This window comes from Podarcis tiliguerta (genome assembly GCF_965153285.1).
Source record: "Podarcis tiliguerta genome assembly, chromosome: 12".
In the NCBI taxonomy this organism is placed as follows: Eukaryota; Metazoa; Chordata; class Lepidosauria; order Squamata; family Lacertidae; genus Podarcis; species Podarcis tiliguerta.
The window spans coordinates 60,117,517-60,140,076 of NC_139545.1; the positions used below are offsets into that span (position 1 = coordinate 60,117,517).

General features: G+C 47.1%; 2 protein-coding genes across 3 annotated transcripts in view; one reads left to right on the forward strand and one right to left on the reverse strand.

The window, feature by feature from the left end:
• Positions 1-2,305: 2,305 nt before the first annotated feature.
• The window catches only part of LOC310660874 (vomeronasal type-2 receptor 26-like), a 43,511-nt gene continuing 23,256 nt past the window's right edge, over positions 2,306-22,560 (forward strand). Inside the window, exons 1-2 of one of the 2 annotated variants that reach the window (XR_014503660.1) lie at positions 2,306-2,906; positions 3,741-3,879. The gene's annotated coding sequence lies outside the window, so the exon portion shown is untranslated. Of the gene's footprint in view, positions 2,907-3,740; positions 3,880-22,560 lie in introns of those variants that run through there. The other variant, XM_083406322.1, reaches the window with a different exon arrangement.
• LOC310660935 (uncharacterized protein) lies at positions 11,668-22,184 on the reverse strand. Its single transcript, XM_083406522.1, has 5 exons — positions 22,122-22,184; positions 19,312-19,485; positions 18,945-19,118; positions 13,686-13,772; positions 11,668-13,134 (listed from the first exon to the last, which is right to left on the reverse strand). The coding sequence occupies exons 2-5, from the start codon at positions 19,442-19,444 to the stop codon at positions 11,846-11,848; spliced, it is 1,683 nt and encodes a 560-aa protein (XP_083262648.1). The 5' UTR covers positions 19,445-19,485; positions 22,122-22,184; the 3' UTR covers positions 11,668-11,845.

Below are 22,560 nucleotides of genomic sequence, written 5' to 3' on the forward strand. Positions count from 1 at the left end.
CATCCTTTTTTAATCTTAACTCAGTTAAAAGTTCTTTAGATAGCCACCCTGGCTTCTTTAGGCACCTTCCATGTTTCCGTCTCATTGATATGTGTTTCTGTAACTTTCCACGGCAGCCTGTTACAGTTCCTTCGGTTGTTTTTTATCCACCTTTCAGTAACAATTGTAACTCAACTCCATTTTTCCTTTCCAACAAATAAAAGACGAAAAGATTCAGTTCTCCCTTGATCTGTTCTTTTTGGTGATTATTTCTAGTTATAAAAGTTCTTTCCTTTAGCTCTGTATATGGTTGTATAATATTTGTAGATAGAAAAAAGAAGATATTCTACAGAGCTGCTGTCCGAGTTGTTTATGCTCTGCTGTACTCTGCTGTGCAACGACTGTCTTCTTGTGGAAGTGAATCCGGTGCTCACAACTCTAAGCTGTGAGTCCACAGCCCTTTGACCTGTTCCTGAGCAGAAGATGGTCTCTGGATGTGCTACCCAGCTCGCCTAGCCCAGTCGGGGCTGAAGTGGATGAGTCCAGTTAGTGACACTGGCTCAAGGGCGATGCTGACAGGCGGACCATCCGAAGCAGTCCCACCTCCCTGCAGAGGGGAAGGGTCGCGGAGAAGTCAAGTTGCACCAGGAAGTGGTCTGACCATGGCACTTCTTTCGTTTCGCTTTTACTTAGTGTCAGATCACCAACATCCATGGAGGTAAACACCAAGTCTAAGGCATGTCCGCGGCTATGGGTTGGGCCAAACCTATTCAGGGACAGCCCCATGGAGGCCATGCTTTCCACGAAGTCCCGAGCGGCCTCTTGTAAGGTCGTGTCGGCATGGATATTAAAATCCCCTGGGACAACCAAACTAGGTGTCTCCAGGAGGACATACACCACAACCTGAAGCAGCTCGGGCAGGGAATCCTTGGTGCAGTGGGGAGGTCGGTACACCAAAAGGAATCCTGTACTGCCCCTATTGCCCAACTTCCAGAACATGCACTCAGAGAACTGGGTCTTCCCAATAGGATGCCTGGTGCAAACTAATGACTTCCTAAAAATCACTGCTACCCCCCCCTCCCCGCCCACAAGGCCTGGGTTGCTGTGCGTAAGAGAAACCTGGTGGACAAGCAGCGGCAAGAACAGGCCCATCTGCTTCATCCAACCAAGTCTCTGTTACACATGCCAGGTCAAATCCTCCATCCATGATCAAGTCATGGATAGCAGTAGTCTTATGAATCATTGACCTGGCATTGCACAGCAGCACCTTCAGGTCATGTGGGTATCCCTTGCTGATTCTAGTATCCGTCCGGTCAGGACCAGACCCGGAGGCAGGGATAGTCCTCAGACGACGACTAAACCTGCCTCCTCTGTAATGACATGGTCTGGTCTTAGTGTAACTCCTCCTCCTACCCGTGATCACTGAGATCGGTTGTCCCAGCGGATCCCCCTCTGTGGAACATGCCCCAGCCATTTTGTTGGCTGGGACCCACTCCCCGGCAGCCCTGACCCCCTCCCCTTAAGAACAAAATAAGACCTTAAAACAATGAAAACAAAACAAAACAAAAAAACCCCAGAAAACAAAAAACAATACAAATAAAAAACTATTAAAATTACAAATCCATCAAAATCAAACAAATTCCCAACTAAACCTCCATCCCACCCCCATTCCCGTCCCCGCATATACAAAATAAAATAAAATAAAATAAAATGGAAAAGGAAAATTTTAAAACATTTTAAAAAGAACTCTGCGCCCCTCCGGATCCCCCTGGGCCACAGCAGCAGTGACAGCAACCATCCCTGTGAGGCCTGTCAGGCCCCGCCCTGGGCCAGGTGGTGAGCTGCAGGAAGGAGCAGGGCCCTCAGGCACTCACACAGGGGAGTCCTCCTGGGCAGCAGGCAGCAAGCAGCAAGCAGTCCTTGTGAGGCTTCAGGCCAGATGGTAAGTGGCAAGAGCAGGACCCTCAGACACTCACACAGGCAGTCTTCGTGGCTGCTGTCACCGTCTGCAGTGATCGTGGAGCCCAAGAAAGTAAAATCTCTCACTGCCTCCATTTCCTCCCCTTCTATTTGCCAGGAGAAGATGGGACCAGTGGCCATGATCTTGGTTTTTTTGATGTTGAGCTTCAGACCATATTTTGCACTCTCCTCTTTCACCCTCATTAAAAGGTTCTTTAATTCCTCCTCATTTTCTGCCATCAAGGTTGTGTCATCTGCATATCTGAGGTTGTTGATATTTCTTCCGGCAATCTTAATTCCGGCTTGGGATTCATCCAGCCCAGCCTTTCGCATGATGAATTCTGCATATAAGTTAAATAAGCAGGGAGACAATGTGGCACCTTAAAGACTAATAAATGAATAGTTTATTATTGTTATTGTTATTACATTCTATTTATATACCACCCTTTATCAAAAGATAACTCTGGTGCTGGGAGGCCAGCAGTCAATCCTGCCAAATGGCAAGGAAAGCATTTGTTGAGAAACAAAATATGTAGCAGTGGAGAAAAAGAAAAAGAAGTGTAGCAAGACTGGAATGAGAAAAGAAGGAAGGAAGGAAACAGGAATTCACATTTTCTGGGACTTTTGGGGAGGTAATGGCACACTAGGCATAATTATGCAGTGATTGAAGATAACCGGGATATATATCTTGGTTACCAAAACTCCCCTTTGAAATAAGGAAGTTCCAGTGTTAGACCAGAGCTTTCCAAACTTTCCAAGTTGGTGACACACTTTCTAGACATGCATCATTTCGCAACACAGTAATTCAGTTTTACTAGCAAACCGGAGGTTAAACTAACCCCTTTCCAGCCCTGGGAGAAGCATGGGGAGCATTTGTGTGACACAACTTCACACTGCAAGCGACACACTAATGAGCAGCGACACATAGTTTGGAGAGCCCTGAGTTAGACTCTCCTGCTCGGAAGAAGGTATTTGTCACACCAAGAACTAATAGGGTTTTTTGAGTGAAAGTTCCAATTAAGAGGCTAATACTGTGGCTATTGGGGAGTTGGGGTTATATGGGTGGCTGTGACCCCAAAGTGGTGGACACTAAAGGGATTTACCTCTTTGTGGGGAGTCTGTTTCAGTGGGAGAGGAAGGACTAGGCTGCCCTGTTAATATCTGGAGACTAATGGTATAGATTTCTCCCCTCATTCCCCTTCAACTTCAGGTAGAGAGGCCTGGAGGGCTGCATGTGCAAACTGGTACCCTCTTTTTGGCAATGCATAGCCAGTCACATTACTTACATGGTTTGGTTATGTAAATATGAAACTATTGTTATGAGTTGGTGGGTGCAAGACACCCTAAATTCTGGGTCCAGCTAGTGTTAGAATTTAATTAAGGCTTGTGTTTTAAAACTGAATGCTAGACCCATGTGTGTATTTGAGCTGTGTACTAGATGCTTCTAACCCACTGGAATCAACATGTGTCAAAAGCTAATTAAGCCCAGCTGGTGCTTCCTGTGATGTGTCAAAAGCTAATTAAGCCTGGGAGCAATGGGGGATTATTCAGAAGGGAGGTGGGAATGGGTGAACGCTCCTCACCCTCTCACTATATATAAGGGTCTGGTGACTTCTGTTTCAGTGTATCTGAAGAAGTGTGCATGCACACCAAAGCTCATATCAAGAACAAACTTAGTTGGTTTCTAAGGTGCTACTGGAAGGAATGTTTTATTATGTTTTTCTATAGGTTGGAAGCTGCCCAAAGTGGCAATCCAGTCAGTTGGGAGCGGTATAAATAGCAAACTTCTTCTTCTTGAATAGGACATCCCTATTGTCATCAGAGAAATTCTGAAGGGTGTGTAACATTTCCGCGAAGGAAGCTGAAGGCATTTCCAAAGAGAAACCATTCCTTGTAATATGCAAAATCCCCGCCCACATCCAGTTTCACCCGCTTGCGCAGTTTCTTTTGCATTGTCTCAAAACCTGCAAAACTTGAATGAACACTCTATTTCTTGAGGATGGACTTCTGGCAAGCGATGGGCTGCACCTCACACCGGTTGGGAGGAATGTTTTTGCCAAAAAACTAAGAAACCTCATCAGGAGGGCTTTAAACTGACTAATGTGGGGGAGGGAGACAGTGCTCCTGAAGGTAAGAGTCTATTAATTGATGAAGATGATCATCCAAATGTCATAGACCAAATGGAGCAAGCAGCAAGCAGACCTAGTGGTGGGAGGAAAAAATCCTTAAATAAGAGACACGGGGGAATGACTAATGGACTTCAATGTCTGTACACTAATGCACAAAGCATGGGAAATAAACAAGATGAGCTTGAGCTCTTGGTACAGCAAACTAAATATGACATAATAGGCATCACTGAAACCTGGTGGGATAAGTCCCACGATTGGAATGTAAAAATGGAGGGATACAATCTATTTCAGAGAAACAGACCAGACAAGAAAGGAGGAGGAGTGGCGTTATATGTCAGGGATGTGTATACCTGTGAAGAGATCCAAGATTTAGAACCTCAAAGCCAAAGTGAGAGCATTTGGGTCAAAATTAAGGGAGAGAAGAATAATAGTGATCTCATTGTGGGAGTTTACTATAGATCCCCAAGCCAAACGGAGGACATAGATGATGCCTTCCTGGAACAGATGGCCAAGCATGCAAAAGGAAGGGAGATAGTAGTAATGGGGGACTTCAATTACCCAGATATTTGTTGGATGTCAAACTCAGCCAAGAGCATAAGGTCAAACAGATTCCTCACTGGCCTTGCAGACAACTTCATTGTCCAGAAAGTGGGAGAAGCAACAAGAGGAACAGCCATTTTAGATCTGGTCCTAACCAATGTCGATGACCTGGTTAATGGGGTAGAAGTGGAAGGATCATTAGGCGCAAGTGATCATGCTCTTCTGAAGTTTACTATACAACGGAAAGGAGCAGCCAAGCATACTAGGACTCAATTTCTTGACTTTAAGAAAGCCGACTTCATAAAACTTAGGGAAGTGCTGGGTGAGATCCCATGGACAGTAATACTAAAAGGAAAGGGAGTTTGTGATGGCTGGGAGTTTGTTAAGAGGGAGATAGTAAAAGCACAACTTCAGGCAATACCAATGAGACGGAAACATGGAAGGTGCCTAAAGAAGCCAGGATGGCTATCTAAAGAACTTTTAACTGAGTTAAGATTAAAAAAGGATGTGTACAAAAAATGGAAAAGGGGGGAAACCACCAAAGAGGAATTCAAACAAATAGCCAGCACGTGTAGACACAAAGTCAGAAAAGCTAAAGCACAGAATGAACTCAGGCTTGCTAGAGAGGTTAAAAGCAACAAAAAAGGCTTCTATGGGTATGTTCGTAGCAAAAGGAAGAACAAAGAAACAGTGGGGTCACTCAGAGGAGAAGATGGTGAAATGCAAACAGGGGACACAGAAAGGGCTGAACTCCTCAATACCTTCTTTGCCTCAGTCTTCTCCGATAAAGAAAACAATGCCCGACCTGAAGAATTTGGAGCAAATGATTCAGCAGACGAAACACAGCCCAGAATAACTAAGGAGATAGTACAAGAATACTTGGCTAGTTTAGATGTATTCAAGTCTCCAGGGCCAGACGAACTGCATCCAAGAGTATTAAAAGAACTGGCAGATGTGATCTCAGAACCACTGGCAGTCATCTTTGAGAATTCCTGGAGAACAGGCGAAGTCCCGGCGGACTGGAGGAGGGCAAATGTTGTCCCTATTTTCAAAAAGGGGAAAAGAGAGGACCCAAATAATTACCGCCCAGTCAGTCTAACATCAATACCAGGGAAGATTCTGGAGCAGATCATTAAGCAAACAATCTGTGAGCACCTAGAAAGGAATGCTGTGATCACCAATAGTCAGCATGGATTTCTGAAAAATAAGTCATGTCAGACTAACCTGATCTCATTTTTTGACAGAATTACAAGCCTGGTAGATGAAGGGAACGCAGTGGATGTAGTCTACCTTGATTTCAGCAAGGTATTTGACAAGGTGCCCCATGATATTCTTGTAAAGAAGCTGGTAAAATGCGGTCTTGACTATGCTACCACTCAGTGGATTTGTAACTGGCTGACTGACCGGACCCAAAGGGTGCTCATCAATGGTTCCTCTTCATCCTGGAGAAGAGTGACTAGTGGGGTGCCACAGGGTTCTGTCTTGGGCCCGGTCTTATTCAACATCTTTATCAACGACTTGGATGATGGACTCAAGGGCATCCTGATCAAATTTGCAGATGACACCAAACTGGGAGGGGTGGCTAACACCCCAGAAGACAGGATCACACTTCAAAACGACCTTGACAGATTAGAGAACTGGGCCAAAACAAACAAGATGAATTTTAACAGGGAGAAATGTAAAGTATTGCACTTGGGCAAAAAAAATGAGAGGCACAAATACAAGATGGGTGACACCTGGCTTGAGAGCAGTACATGTGAAAAGGATCTAGGAGTCTTGGTTGACCACAAACTTAACATGAGCCAACAGTGTGACGCGGCAGCTAAAAAAGCCAATGCAATTCTGGGCTGCATCAATAGGAGTATAGCATCTAGATCAAGGGAAGTTATAGTGCCACTGTATTCTGCTCTGGTCAGACCTCACCTGGAGTACTGTGTCCAGTTCTGGGCACCACAGTTCAAGAAGGACACTGACAAACTAGAACGTGTACAGAGGAGGGCAACCAAAATGGTCAAAGGCCTGGAAACGATGCCTTATGAGGATCGGCTAAGGGAGCTGGGCATGTTTAGCCTGGAGAAGAGGAGGTTAAGGGGTGATATGATAGCCATGTTCAAATATATAAAAGGATGTCACATAGAGGAGGGAGAAAGGTTGTTTTCTGCTGCTCCAGAGAAGCGGACACGGAGCAATGGATACAAACTACAAGAAAGAAGATTCCACCTAAACATTAGGAAGAACTTCCTGACAGTAAGAGCTGTTCGACAGTGGAATTTGCTGCCAAGGAGTGTGGTGGAGTCTCCTTCTTTGGAGGTCTTTAAGCAGAGGCTTGACAACCATATGTCAGGAGTGCTCTGATGGTGTTTCCTGCTTGGCAGGGGGTTGGACTCGATGACCCTTGTGGTCTCTTCCAACTCTATGATTCTATGATTCTATGATTCCCGTTAAGTCACTTTTGCATGTGTTTGTTCCTAAGTCCTTTCTGCCCTGTTGCCTCATTTGACTTAAAAAAATCCCCCAAGTACTCATATTTAAATATATTTCTGAACATTTTTTAATTAAAATTTTATTAGGAATTGCAACATAACATTTTATCAATAAAACATATCAACCTTAATTTCCCCCTTATTTTCCCCCCTCCCCCCTCCCCAGAGAAGAACCCCTCCTCCCCTCCCCCCCCCGCTCCTCTCTCTGGTTTTTCCATACTTAGAATTCTCTGCATATTGTAAAATTGTAAAGATTTCAGCCGCCTTCCTGCCACGATGGCAGCCTCTCTCCTGGCCATGTTGGCCCCGCGGAGGGAGGAGGCCTCTCCATTGGGAGAGGCCAGGCATGCGGCCTCAGAAGAGGAAGCCATTGCAGAGAAGAACCAGACTTGGCTGTTTTCTGCTGAGGGTCTCCTGCTTTTCTCCCAAGGCTTCTTGGGGGCTGCAATGGCCAGAGGAAGAGACAGCCCTCCCCAGCCTGAATCCCCTGCAGGGCCCTGGGGAGCAACCAGAGCCTGCCTTGGAGGAAGCTTGGGGTGCAGAAGGGGGAACCCCAAATGGAGCTTAGGGGAAAGGAACATTCTAAGGCACTTTCCAGACGAGTCTAGGAATCGCTCCCCAGGGACCGATCCGCCCTGGCTTCCTCCTCGGAGGTCCCTTCAGGAGAAGGGGTCCCAGGTCTCCATGGGGGATGAATAAGGATCCTTTGAAAAAGATGGGCTCTGCTTTGGAATACACCCACCCCCAACCATCTGTAAACTGAACTTCATGGTAAGAAAGAAACCTGTTTTTAAATGTATTGCCGATTCATTTTTTGAATGCTTTAAAGAGTTGTTTCTACCAGTAATTTTAAATCACTTTCAGATTTATTTATTTTTAAACCCAGTCATGTATATGTAGGAGAAATTCAAAAAAAGGTTGCTAGCCTGGAGGTTACCCACAAGGCCACCCAAAAGAAAAGGAGGAGGAAGTCTCCAAGTGGAAAGATGGGCTTTTATTGAAATACAAAGGTCACGCTGAGGTAGAAAGATAAATCTGAGAGCTCAGTGGGATGGTTTCTCTTTCTTTCACGTCTGCTAAGTTTCCTGAAGCTTTTTTCAGTAACAAAGCTGGAAAACCCTTAGTCGAAAGTTCTTCTTTTACCAATTAACTTTGCCTCTGTGTGATTTATTGGGAACCAGATGCATCTACTCCCAAGAATCTTCTGCAGCTCTGCTCTCCATCCAGACTCGGAGCGCCTTCACGCTGAAGACCCAGAAAAAGAGGCGGAGGGGAATGTGTGGGTCACAAGGTGGGAGTCGCTCGCTGGGAGAGGCAGAAGGTTATGCTGAGCAGGCGAGGGAAGAGCAGGAGGAGAAAGAAAGAGCTCCATGGAAGATGAGGCTGGGCTGAGCTGGTGCGGGAATGAGCGGCAGAGAAAAATGGACAGCCAGCAAAAGAGGATGCAATGTGGCTCCTGAAACTGTTGACACAAGTTATGATCTCGTTGGATGAAAGGGAATTAAGGTGCCTTCTTCCCCACCCCCAGTGGATGTCCAAAGACTAGGAAAAGAAGAGGAAGCAGGACTGGATGAACATTAAAAGAGACCATAATTTTGGATTGTGACTTGGCTGAGATTTGTTGTAACAGTTTTAATAAGGCTTTATAGAAACTGGACCTAGAAGCTGGAGAAATACTAATTTGGATTATGAGACTATCATTATAAGAGTCATATTCTGTGCTGTTAAGATTCGAAGGTTTGGCTAGGGAGGGAAATGTAGGAAAAGGGTTCTCTTGCTGAAGGGGAGGGGAGAGGCTGGATGCCAAGTACAGCTGGGTTTATTCTGGAGGGCATATTCTGAATAATTGCTGCAACAGATGATTTTCAGACAGGGAGGTGAGAGTTTCCTTTTCATATTCTTTTGTAATTTTTATATTAAGATTCTTTTATTTTGAATTAAGGACACACATAGGAAGAGGAGAGTTGGAGGTGAGAATCATAGAATCATACAGTTGGAAGAGACCACAATGGCCATCGAGTCCAACCCCCTGCCAAGCAGGAAACACCATCAGAGCACTCCTGACATATGGTTGTCAAGCCTCTGCTTAAAGACCTCCAAAGAAGGAGACTCCACCACACTCCTTGGCAGCAAATTCCACTGTCAAACAGCTCTTACTGTCAGGAAGTTCTTCCTAATGTTTAGGTGGAATCTTCTTTCTTGTAGTTTGGATCCATTGCTCCGTGTCCGCTTCTCTGGAGCAGCAGAAAACAACCTTTCTCCCTCCTCTATGTGACATCCTTTTATATATTTGAACATGGCTATCCTACCACCCCTTAACCTCCTCTTCTCCAGGCTAAACATGCCCAGCTCCCTTAGCCTTTCCTCATAAGGCATCGTTTCCAGGCCTTTGACCATTTTGGTTGCCATCCTCTGTACACGTTCCAGTTTGTCAGTGTCCTTCTTAAACTGTGGTGCCCAGAACTGGACACAGTACTCCAGGTGAGGTCTGACCAGAGCAGAATACAGTGGCACTATAACTTCCCTTGATCTAGATGCTATACTCCTATTGATGCAGCCCAGAATTGCATTGGCTTTTTTAGCTGCCGCGTCACACTGTTGGCTCATGTCAAGCTTGTGGTCAACCAAGACTCCTAGATCCTTTTCACATGTACTGATCTCAAGGCAGGTGTCACCCATCTTGTATTTGTGCCTCTCATTTTTTTTTTGCCCAAGTGCAATACTTTACATTTCTCCCTGTTAAAATTCATCTTGTTTGTTTTGGCCCAGTTCTCTAATCTGTCAAGGTCGTTTTGAAGTGTGATCCTGTCCTCTGGGGTGTTAGCCACCCCTCCCAGTTTGGTGTCATCTGCAAATTTGATCAGGATGCCCTTGAGTCCATCATCCAAGTCGTTGATAAAGATGTTGAATAAGACCGGGCCCAAGACAGAACCCTGTGGCACCCCACTAGTCACTCTTCTCCAGGATGAAGAGGAACCATTGATGAGCACCCTTTGGGTTCGGTCAGTCAGGCAGTTACAAATCCACTGAGTGGTAGCATAGTCAAGACCGCATTTTACCAGCTTCTTTACAAGAATATCATGGGGCACCTTGTCAAATGCCTTGCTGAAATCAAGGTAGGCTACATCCACTGCGTTCCCTTCATCTACCAGGCTTGTAATTCTGTCAAAAAACGAGATCAGGTTAGTCTGACATGACTTATTTTTCAGAAATCCATGCTGACTATTGGTGATCACAGCATTCCTTTCTAGGTGCTCACAGACTGATTGCTTAATGATCTGCTCCAGAATCTTCCCTGGTATTGATGTCAGACTGACTGGGCGGTAATTATTTGGGTCCTCTCTTTCCCCCTTTTTGAAAATAGGGACAACATTTGCCCTCCTCCAGTCTACCGGGACTTCGCCTGTTCTCCAGGAATTCTCAAAGATGACTGCCAGTGGTTCTGAGATCACATCTGCTAGTTCTTTTAACACTCTTGGATGCAGTTCATCTGGCCCTGGAGACTTGAATACATCTAAACTAGCCAAGTATTCTTGTACTATCTCCTTAGTTATTCTGGGCTGTGTTTCCTCTGCTGAATCATTTGCTCCAAATTCTTCAGGTCGGGCATTGTTTTCTTTATCGGAGAAGACTGAGGCAAAGAAGGCATTGAGGAGTTCAGCCCTTTCTGTGTCCCCTGAGAGGGTCCTGAGAGGGACCTGCAAGGAACACAGGGAAGGAAGGATCTCTCAGGATGGGAGATGGGGAGAAGAGGGGGACACCCAGGGGAGAGCTGGGGAGCCTGCCTTCCTATGTGTTGATGAATCATATGTGTCAGAGCTGGCTCCTGGTCCCAGCTCACAAAGGACCAACGCTAGCCGGTAGTAAAGTATCAAAGTCTTTATTGAAGAATAGTTTCCATTTCCAAGCCTCAGCGCCCCAGCTCTACGTCTAGAGTCTAGACCGGCGAAGCTCCGTCTGAATCTCCGCCCCCTGTACACCAGTTTAAGACTCTAATCTTAGTCCACCTCTCCCTTCTCTCCTTTCTCCTCTGGGTCCTGCTGCCCCCCGGGGTCTCCTCCCTCCTGGACTCCTCTGACGCAGACGTTGACCCTCCTGACTCCTCCCGCTCTCTTCGGCGGGCTTTAGGACTTGGCTCCCTACCCGGGCTGCCAACTGTGCCGCCTTCCTGTACATTTGAACTTGGCGCGCGCGCGCGTTTAACCTTCCTCTTAACCGTTTCCTCGCTCCCTGACGGAGGCATGGTCAATCCTGCCTCATGTTCTCCCGCTGGTAGCGCGCCGCCTGATCCCGATGCCTGGGACTCCTCCCCCCAACTTCCCTCTGGTGTGGACGCTGGTCCAGATTTCCAGCTGCTGCTCTCTGAGTCCCCTCTGGCCCCTTCTCCCTGAAGTGCCCCCCTGGGTACTCCCCTTGCCCTGACCATGGGAGCCCCTTTTTGTGAATCCTCTGATTCACTGGACAGACTCAGAGACCTCGGATCGCTGTCATCGCTGACATTTCCTTCGGACTCCTCCCCTTCGCTCTCCATTTCCTCCCTCTCCTGTGCCTCTGCTCCTGAACCCCTGACAATATGATACAAATATGATAAAGGGTATTTTTAGTTATTCTCCCCCCCTTCTCTTTTCTATACAATTGTGTTTTGTGAGGGTTGTTTAATAATTTTTATTATATTATTTTTCTTTTTTGGTTTTCCTTCTGTACGAATTCTTTGATGAATTCTTTCCAACTGAAGCTCTTTCCACATTCCAAGCACTAATAGGGTTTCTCCCCTGTATGAATTCTTTGATGGGAAGTGAGACTGCGACTGTGTTTGAATCTCTTTCCACATTCCAAGCAGTGATATGGTTTCTCCCCTGTATGAATTCTTTGATGGGAAGTGAGATCACTACTCTGACGAAAGCTCTTCCCACATTCAAAGCACTGATAGGGTTTCTCCCCTGTATGAATTCTGTGATGGGAAGTGAGATCACGACTCTGACGAAAGCTCTTCCCACATTCAAAGCACTGATAGGGTTTCTCGCCTGTATGAATTCTTTGATGGAAAGTGAGACTCTGCCTGTGACTAAAGCACTTTCCACATTCCAAGCACTGAAAGGATTTTAACCCTTTATGAATTCTTTGATGGGAAGTGAGACCATCTTTCTGACTGAAGCTCTTCCCACATTCCAAGCACAGATAGGGTTTCTCCCCTGTATGAATTCTTTGATGGACAGTGAGATGGGCGCCTTGACTGAAGCTCTTCCCACATTCAAAGCACTGATAGGGTTTCTCGCCTGTATGAATTCTTTGATGGAAAGTGAGACTCTGCCTGTGACTAAAGCGCTTTCCACATTCCAAGCACTGAAAGGATTTCTCCCCTGTATCAATTCTTTGATGGAAAGTGAGACTGTGACTGTGTTTGAATCTCTTTCCACATTCCAAGCAGTGATATGGTTTCTCCCCTGTATGAATTCTTTGATGGGAAGTGAGACCATCTTTCCGACTGAAGCTCTTCCCACATTCCAAGCACAGATAGGGTTTCTCCCCTGTATGAATTCTTTGATGGATAGTGAGATGGGCGCCTTGACTGAAGCTCTTCCCACATTCAAAGCACTGATAGGGTTTTCCCCCTGTATGAATTCTTTGATGGACAGTGAGATGGGTGCCTTGACTGAAGCTCTTCCCACATTCCAAGCACTGAAAGTGTTTCTCCCCTGTATGAACTCTTTGATGGGAAGTGAGATGATCCTTCCGCCTGAAGCTCTTCCCACATTTGAAGCACAGATAGGGTTTCTCCCCTGTATGTATTCTTTGATGGGAAGTGAGATTCTGACTGTGTTTGAAGCTCTTTCCACATTCTCTGCACTGATACGATTTCTCTCCACTGTGAGTTCTTTCATGTGAAGTTAGGCTATTACTCTGAATGAAGCTGTTTCCTTGATGGGAGGTGGACTGGGAGCTCTGACAGACGTTCTTTCCACACTCTGAATATTTATTTGACTTCTCCGCTATGTGGATTCTGGTGTGGTCCCCCTTGTTCTTCCCTTCCAACTCATCAACATCTGCAATGAAGAGAGAAGCGAATTAGAGCCTCAGGAAGAAATGGAGCTCCACATTATTGAACAAAGTTAATGAATGTTTGTGATAGAGGAAAAACTGAAGAGAGTTTGATGTGAGGCCTTAATATAATTTTCACTGCCTTTGTTGGCTGGTATTTACTGACATATTGCTGGCTTTTATCTGGGATAAATTTTGTTTCGCTCAATCCTGGAATCCATTCCGTCTCCAAGGTCAGTCATCTCTTTGGTTAATCAAAGGCAAACAGAAGGAAAAACCACAAACCTGACAGAATTTAATTCAACTTCCCTTAAAGCTCTGAGGCCGACATTTAAAAAGACCAGGGAAGTTCAGACAAGCTTGGTCATTGCTTAAAAAGGAATGACTAGACAAAGAAAATTCAGAGAGGAAAGAGTTGCTATCCCTCCATTCAGGGCTCACGGCGGGGATGTTAGCATCTCAGATGCTGCTGGTCCCCATCCAAATAGTGGAGGTTCATCACAGAGGTATGTATGGAGTTTCAAAACTGATCTTATGATCCAATAGGGAGTTTTACCGAGAGAGTCCATGATCCCACAATTCTTCTCCTTGACTTCCTTATGCAGAACTCTTTGGTCAGGGTCCAGCAACGTCCACACCTTGTCTGTAAAACAAACAGCAACATCTTCACCTGCACATGCCCCATCAGCAGTGTCCTCAATCTGGTTGGTCCAAATTTAAATTTATATGTAAATTACCTTCTTCACTTTGAACCCCCCCCCCCCCCGCATGTTCATGAGGAGACCAGGGAAAATGACTATTACTCACACTTAATCAAAGCACAACAGCCACAAGAGCTCCTGTCCAGGCATTCGGCTATGTGGTGTTCAATGTTCTCTGTTCTCTGCTGTTTCCCCTTTTTTGTTTCCGTTTAAACCATTTCATGAACCCAAAACTCATACACTGACTACTAATGATGAACCACATATTATAGATCAGGTATGCCCAACTTGAAGTAGGCTGTAATCTACGATCCAATATAAAAACTGGCAGTGATCTAACCCCCCCCCGCCCCGGGATGGGTGTAGGGTAGGTGGGCGCGCACCGGCTTCTTCTTCTGAGGGGGCGGGGGCACTCAGACTGCTTCCCCTGGTGCTGATTGCTTCCCCTGACATGCCAGGCATGTGCAGCGGCAAAGCATCCCCTCCTGTGAGAGGAGCTTGGCGGTTGCTTCCCTGACTGGGCCCACAGAGGGAAGGCCGCAATCTATGAACATTCATCCCACGACCAACGGATCGATCGCTATCGACGTGTTGGACATGCCTCTTATAGATATTCCTGCAAATTTATTCTGCTATTTTTGAGATATACAAATGACATGAGAAGACTCATTCTACATATTTGTATCATTTATTATTGCTATGATCCTTGTTTTTAAAATCAATAAAAAGTTACTCCAAATATCCATAGAAACAACATGAAAGACAATTGGCTAACATATAGGGAACTCAAGGAGGAGATAAATTATCGCCAGAAAGTGAAAAAATTTGAAGCACTTAAACAGTGGGGTGAATTGGCTAGGGAAATGGTATGGGAAATGGAAATATTATACAATAATCAGACACAAGATCTACCCACCCGGGAAGAATGGCAGATGAAGCTGATGGACTACATGGAAATGGCGGAAATGACTGGCAGAATCTGAGACCAGGGAGAAGAGTCGGTGGAAGAAGATTGGAAAAAATTTAAAGTATATTTACAGAAATACTGCAAAATTAACGAATGTTAGAAGAATGCTGGAATGAAGTTATATGGTTTTAGCAGAAATGTTATAAAGAATTAAGCAAAAACTGATTGTTAATGGGCGAAAGTGGAAAATTTAAAGTTAGATTGTGTTAAGATAAATTATAGAACAAAAAAAAACATTGAGAAAGATGGAAAGGATTTGCTGAAATAGCTAAATTGAACTAGAATACAAAAAAGGGAGGTGTGAGGAGGTCGATGAAACAAGTAAATGAAAGGTAAAGATATGGAAATTGGATGTGTTTTTAAATGTTTTTGTTTTTCTTGTTGTTTTGATGTATTGTTTTTTGTTTTTCTTTTTATCTTTGATGTATTGTTTGTTAAATTCTTTATTTTTTTCTTATTTTTTTCTTTCTGTAACTATTCAACTTCTAATAAATATTATTTTTTTAAAAAGGAAATATTATACAATAATCAAAAGACTATTATCAAAAATCTACAAATTGTTACAGAATGGACAACCAGAAAAAGAAGAAAAGGGAAATGCCATCAAAAAGTCGGAACAAGATCTAGGCCATACAACAGAATGCAAAGAATGGGAAAAATTATGGACAAAAAACAAACTTCACAGCATGTTATTTAATAAGAGAAAATTATATGAAAATGTATCATAGGTGGTACTTGGCACCAGAAAGGCTGGCCAAAATGAACAAAACGCATAAGTGCTGGAGGTGTATGAAACAAACGGAACCTTCTACCATATATGGTGGAGATGCCCGGAGATTAGGAAATTTGGGGGCATGATCCATGAAGAGATAAAGAAAATACTAAGAATAACTTATAGTAAAAGTCCAGAGGCATTCCTATTAGGAATATTAAATGATGACATTCCAAAAGATAGAGTTAAATTATTCTTATATGTGACGTCAGCATATCCTGGTAGCTAAGTACTGGAAAGGGAAACAAATACCGTATTTTTCGCCCTATAAGACACACTTTTCCCCCTCCAAAAATGAAGGGGAAATGTGTGTGCGTCTTATGGGGCGAATGCAGGCTCCTTGGGTTCAGCGATAGCAGCGCGAAGCCTCCGAAGTCTGCGCTCCGGAGGCTTCACGTTGCTTCCGCTGGAGCCAGGAGAGTCTGCTCTTTGAGGCTGGCGGTGGGGAAAGCAGCGCTTCCCCCATCGCCAGCCCCAGAGGAGGGGGGGCAGCAGGATGGCGTGCGACGCCTTCCCGCTACTCCCCAACCCGGCTTTGAGGCTGGCGGGGGGGAAAGCAGCGCTTCCCCCTTCGCCAGCCCCAGAGGATGGGGGGCAGCGGGGAGGCGCGCGACGCCTTCCCGCTACTCTCTGACCCCGCTTTGAGGCTGGGGGGGGGGAAGCAGCACTTCCCCCTTCGCCAGCCCCAGAGGATGGGGGGCAGCAGGATGGCGCGCGACACCATCCTGCTACTCTCCAACCCTCCTGTGGGCTTTTGCGGGAGATGGGGGAATTCCCCCACCTCCCGCAAAAGCAGGCAAAAGCCGTGCGCTCTTTAAAGGGGCTCCGCGGCTTCTGCTGGCTTTTCTAGGAGGTGGGGGAATTTCCCCACCTCGTAGAAAAGCCCGCAGGAGCCGCGCACCCTTTGAAGAGTGCGCCCCTCTTGGGGGCTTTTCCCCGAGGAGGGAGAAGGGACTGACTGGCCGTTTCGGTCCCTTCTCCCTCCTGGTCGAAAAGCCCATAGGAGTCGCGCACGGCTCCTGTGGGCTTTTGCGGGAGGTGGGGGAATTCCGCCACCTCCCCCAAAAGCAGGGAGAAGGTCTTGGAGTAGCGCACAGGCTGCGTGCAGCCTGTCCGCTGCTCTCAGAGCTGCGGGGGAGAAATCATATTTTTTTCCTTGATTTCCCCCCCTGAAAACTAGGTGCGTCCTATGGGCCGATGCGTCCAATAGGGCGAAAAATACGGTACCTACCAGGGAAGAATGGTTATGTAAACTTTGTGAATACTTGGAGTTAGCCAAACTGATGGACATCATAAGACAAAAACCAAAAAGTTTAGTGAAGAAGGAATGGGATTGTTTGAATGAATACTTCAAAGGACAAGGTTCAAGGGTAAACATCTGGTTGAGTTTAGAATGACCTCGTAAATAGAAAGGAAAAGGAAGACATATATACATGAATATGTTAGGTTTGAGATAATAAGGAAATACAGAAAGATATAACGGGACTGAAATGAAGTGTTGTGAGGTCGGTGGAGGTCTTTGTTTTAACAATTTTGGTTATGGAACAAGATGAATACGGTATTGGGAATATGTATGTCTTTTTTCTTATCTTTTATCTTCGTTTCTGTTATTATTTTTCTTTTTCTTTTATTTTCTTTCATTCTTTGTTTTGTGTTTTAATCTGTAAGACTTGAATTTGTTTTGTTTTGTTTGGCGTATTGTTATATTTTGTTAATAAAATTTTGTTGTTGTTTTTTTAAAAAAGTTATTCCAAAAATAAAAGAAAAAGGCAACACATGGAGGCCCCATCTGCAATCAATCTTGAAATCAGGTTACTTTAAAGAGTCGTGTCTTCTAGTGCTGCACAATGGATGTGTAAGTAGTCAGACATTGGTAGGGCAGTCAGATCAAGGTACTGGTTTTATTTTTTTAATAATAATAATTTCAATTTATACACTGCCCTATACCCGGTGGTCTCAGAGCGGTTCACAAACAAGATCACAGCATATAAAATCAAAGGAAAAGCAACAACCCCCCCCCCCAAGGCCACATTTTAAAAGACTGTTGGTGTTGGATGTTTTAACCAAAGGCCTGGTTAAAGGGGAACGTTTTCCCCTGGTGCCTAAAGGTGTATAATGAAGGCGCCAGGCGAATTTCCCTGGAAGAGCATTCCACAGACGGGGAGCCACTGCAGAGAAGGCCTGTTCTCGTGTTGCCACCCTCTGGACCTCTTGAGGAGGAGGCGGCACACAAAGAAGGGCCTCAGAAGATGATCTCAGGGTCCAGGTAGGTTCATGTGGGAAGAGGCGGTTCTTGAGGTATTGCAGACCTGAGCCATTTAAGGTCTATAGGTCAAAACCAGCACTTTGAATTGGGCCTGGAAACTAATTGGTAGCCAGTGCAATTGGACCAGGATCGGTGTAAGATGCTCAAGCCATCTTGCTCTGGTGAGCAACCTGGCCGCTGAATTCTGCACCAGCTGAAGTTTCTGAACAGTCTTCAGAGGCAGTTCTATGTATAATGCATTGCAGTAATCTAAACTTCAGGTTACCAGAGCATAGACAACAGTAGGCAGGCTATTCCTGTCCAGATAGGCAGGTAGCTGGGCCACCAGGGAAAACTGATGGAAGGCACTCTGACCACCGAGGCCACCTGAGCTTCAAGCGACAGCAAAGGATCCAGGAGGACCCACAGGCTATGAACCTGCTCTTTCAGAGGAAGTGTAATCCTATCAGGAACAGGTGACCTCCCAGCCATCTGGTCTTGTTGTTGTTTAGTCGTTTAGTCGTGTCCGCCTCTTCGTGACCCATGGACCAGAGCATGCCAGGCACTTCTGTCTTCCACTGCCTCCCGCAGTTTGGTCAAACTCATGCTGGTAGCTTCGAGAACACTATCCAACCATCTTGTCCTCTGTCATCCCCTTCTCCTTGTGCCCTCCATCTTTCCCAACATCAGGGTCTAGGGAACCCCTAACTAACAATGCCCCAGTCTTATCTGGACTGAGCTTCAGTTTGTTGGCTCTCATCCGGTCCATTACCAAGGCAGGACACTGGTCCAGCACTTCCACTGCCTCACCTGCAGGTGTCAAGGAGAACTAGAGCTGAGTGAAATCAGCATACTGCTGACAACCGCTGCCAATACATTCAGATCACGGTACTGGTTTTAGACATTTTGAGCTGCCAATACATCGTGGTGGCCAGAGAGCTGTGATGTATTCCTAGCCCAAATCGCCTGCAGATGACAAAGGCGCAGGCAGGTGGAGGAACCTGAAAAGGTGCTCCCCTTCTCCATCTCCATCCGGCTGCCTAGCTCCCCCCACCCCCATTCTGAGCAAGCCCAAATACCTTTCTAGCTCCATCCATCCATGTCCCCATCTCCCCTCCCCTGGGACTCACCAGATCTCTCGGAGGTCCCTGGGAGGGAACGCTCAGAGGTTGTGAGGAGGGATGCAGGAGACAGCCGGACCAGGTCAACCGTCCATCTTCCCCCTTCCATCCTTGCTAGCTTTGCAGGATCCGTCTCTTTCATTCTTCCTGAGGAGTCAAGGAGCCAAAACAAGCTGGAGGGTCCTGGGAGAGAGGAAGAAGCAAAGGGAGCCTCAGAGGCCCTGCAGGGATTTTCTGGCTGGAGGGGAAGCCTCCCAATATGTTGGGGGCCCCATCCACAGCAAAATCCCTGCTTTATCTCATTTCTGGCCAGAGAGCTTCCCCTCTTCCCCTCTCCATCCATCCTTGTCCCCATCTCCCCTCCCCTGGGACTCACCAGATCTCTTGGAGGTCCCTGGCAGGGAACGCTCAGAGGTTGTGGGGAGGGATGCAGCAGACAACCTGACCAGGTCAACCATCCATCTCCCCCTTTCCATCCTCGCTAGCTTTGCAGGATCCGTCTCCTTCATCCTTCCTGAGGAGTTGAGGAGCAAAAACAAGCTGGAGGGTCCTGGGAGAGAAGAAGAAGGAAAGGGAGCCTCAGAGGCCCTGCAGGGATTCTCCTGCCCTAGATATTCTCCTGCCCCTGGAGAAGCACAAATGGGGCAGCCCCTTCCCAACAGAAGCCCCATTTCTAAACCTCTCCAGTGGTTCTAATTACCTCCGGTTGCTCCTCACCCCACTTGGTAAGCCTAGCATGGTCTGCACAGTAGTGACCTGAGAGTAGATACCACTGAACTCAGTGGGGCTTTTGGACAGAACTTGGTGCCAAAACCAGTCACCGTCCCCAAGCCTGAAAAGTGCAACCCCACAGCATGGGCAGAAAACAGACGAGTAGCTATTACATGTGGGTGCCCCCATGCTAGGTGCTTTGCATGGAGAGCCCTGTTGATGCTCTTGGAGCTCTCTTATTGCAAGCCAGGCAGATGTGGCCATATTTGCCTCTTGCATGGGGACCAAATCTTCAGGGAAGCTTTTCATCTCCAAATGGTAGGAAAGAGGCTTCAGTAACCTGGTGATGGTGGGGGGGGGGGGGGCGTAGCTTTTTAGCCCATAAATTCAGCTCACGGTGGTATATCTGGTGGGCTTGCATGAGCCTTTCTGTTCCTTCTTCCAACTTATCAGGCAGGAACGTCAGAGGTCAAATCTGGAGAGTATTTCATTCTGGGCTTCTTGTGACAGAGCACAGGAGTCTAATCAATTCTTTTCACTTCTGTCACTAAGGTCATTCCCCAGATTCCTCAAGTGCAAGGACCCAGGGGTGTCCGAGTTAGGGGGTTCCTTGGGGTCCAGGTCAGCTGGCTAGTCAGGCTTGTCACCTGCAGAGTCTATGTCAACTAAAGCAGGATGGTCTGTCTTGAACTGAGGACTTTCTGGAGGTGTTGCTGTATATGGAAGCAGAGGAGCTGGAGATGCCACATTTCTGAATAATCTTGAGACTAATACACCACTCCTTCTTAGATATTGTCTGTGTTTATACACCATCTTCACAAGTCTCCAGTCTCAAAATGTGGTCCCCACCCTGGCATGGAAGCCATCAAAGTATAGATCTTCCACATGTCCTAAATCTGTGGGGTTCTTAAGAACACCAGGCATGTATACCCTTTAACAACCACAGAGATGAGCTTTACGCTCCTCCTGTGACAAGGTTTCCAAAGGCTGAGTGTAGCTTGATAGAACTAGCCTCTTTTCAGATAGCACCTGTCAGAGCTGGCTCCAGGTCCCAGCTCACAGAGGACCAACGCTAGCCGGTAGTAATGTACAAAAGTCTTTATTGAAGTACAGTTTCCATTTTCAAACCGGAGCGCCCCAGCTCTACGTCTAGGGTTAGATCGGCGAAGCTCCATCTGAATCTCCGCCCCCTGTACACCAGTTTAAGATTCTAGCCTTACTCCACCTCTTCCGTCTCTCCTTTCTCCTCTGGGTCCTGCTACCCCCCGGGGTCCCTTCCTTCCTGGATTCTTCTGACGCTGACGTTGACCCCCCTGACTCCTCCCGCTCTCTTCGGCCGGCTTTAGGATCTGGCTCCCTATCCGGGCTGCCAACTGCTGCACTCTCCTGTACATTTGAACTTGGCGCGCGCGCCCAGCCTTCAACCTTCCTCTCGACCGTTTCCTCGCTCTCCGATGGAGGCGTGGTCAATCCTCCCTCATGTTCTCCCGCTGGCAGCGCGCCGCCTGATCCCGATGCCTGGGACTCCTCCCCCCTACTGCACTCTGGTGTGGACGCTGGTCCGGATTTCCAACTGCTGCTCTCTGAGTCCCCTCTGGCCCCTTCTTCCTGGGGTGTCCCCCTCGGCACCCCCCTTGCCCTGACCATGGGAGCCCCTTTCTGTGAATCATCCGATTCACTGGAAAGACTCAGAGACCTCGGACCGCTGTCATCGCTGACATTTCCTTCGGACTCCTCCCCCTCGCTCTCTATTTCCTCCCTCTCCTGTGCCTCTGCTCCTGAACCCCTGACAGCACCAATTTCCAATTCTTGTTTATCAAATCCCACAGACTCTCTGCCAGATTTTCCCCAGAAGGTTTTACAAGTACCTTTCAGGATGGTAAGACTTTTATTACTGTCAGCCAAAAAGGATTTAATGCATTAGTAGTACAAGGCACCCAATGACTGATAATCCCTCCTCATTTGTCCCATAAGGTTGGGAGAAGGAGTCTTCTATCCTTGCTTTAGCATTTCCTGAGGATAGATCTGAAATTTGCTTTCACATTAGTTCGTCCGCTTGATTAGCCTGAATAGGGGAGGGACATGTTTTGTTGCATCTGGGACAGAGGAAGTGGTCCAGTTGTGCTGCTGCAGATGCAGACGGGCTTTTCTTCTCCCTGTGCTCCCCCCATGTGCAAATGTTCCCGTCTGGCTGCAGCCTCTGTGCACAAATGGGACTTATCCCTCCCTCTGAAGGGGGTTTCTTTGCCTGCCCAGTTTTCCTTGACCCCAAGCCCCCTCCCCCAAATGAAGGCAGCATCTGGATCGAAAGGAGCAACCGAGCTGCGGACTCTGGCTTGGCCAGAGGACAAGGGAGGACCCTCTGCTTCCCCACTTGGGGTGGGGGTCTGCCCCCACCAGGCATGCTCCCTCCCTGCCCCCCTGGGACCCCCTTCTCCCCACTGCACCCTCAGGGGGAGGAGAGAGGAGACTCACCCGAGTCCAGGAGGGGCTTTTGCAAAGGAGAGAGAAGCCAGCAGCCTCCTCTCTGCTTGTAGGAAGGGAATTGAGCCCTGGAGGACCTTCACTTCGTGTCCTCTCTAGGAATCCAGCTCCGCTCCTTTTCACCTTTGCCCCGAGCCCGCCCAGGGCCAGGGAAGTGGGGTCGGTGAGCCCCCCCGAATCCCGAGCTGTCTCTCGGGCTTGACTCCGGGACCCGGGAGCTGTCCATGGAGGGGCCAAGCCTGGAGCTCAGCTTCGACCTGAGAGAGAGCACACCTTTCTGTGACAGATCTCTGAGGTCTTGATGATGCTTCTGGAAATGTCTTAGGGGAAACCCGAATCCCCGAGGGGACCAGCAGGGAAGTGTTGGAGCCGGAGGGGGGTGAAGGGGAGAGGCTCCACGGGCGAGAGAGCGGAGGCTGCACCTCCTGTC

Coding starts and splice junctions, on each gene's coding strand:
- LOC310660935 (XM_083406522.1), bottom strand. CDS start 19,444: ATGAAGGAGACGGATCCTGCAAAGCTAGCGAGGATGGAAAGGGGGAGA. Junction 19,119..19,311: donor AGGGACCTCCAAGAGATCTG/GTGAGTCCCAGG, acceptor CCTCTCTCCCAG/GACCCTCCAGCTTGTTTTGG. Junction 13,135..13,685: donor TGGGATCATGGACTCTCTCG/GTAAAACTCCCT, acceptor TCTTCATTGCAG/ATGTTGATGAGTTGGAAGGG.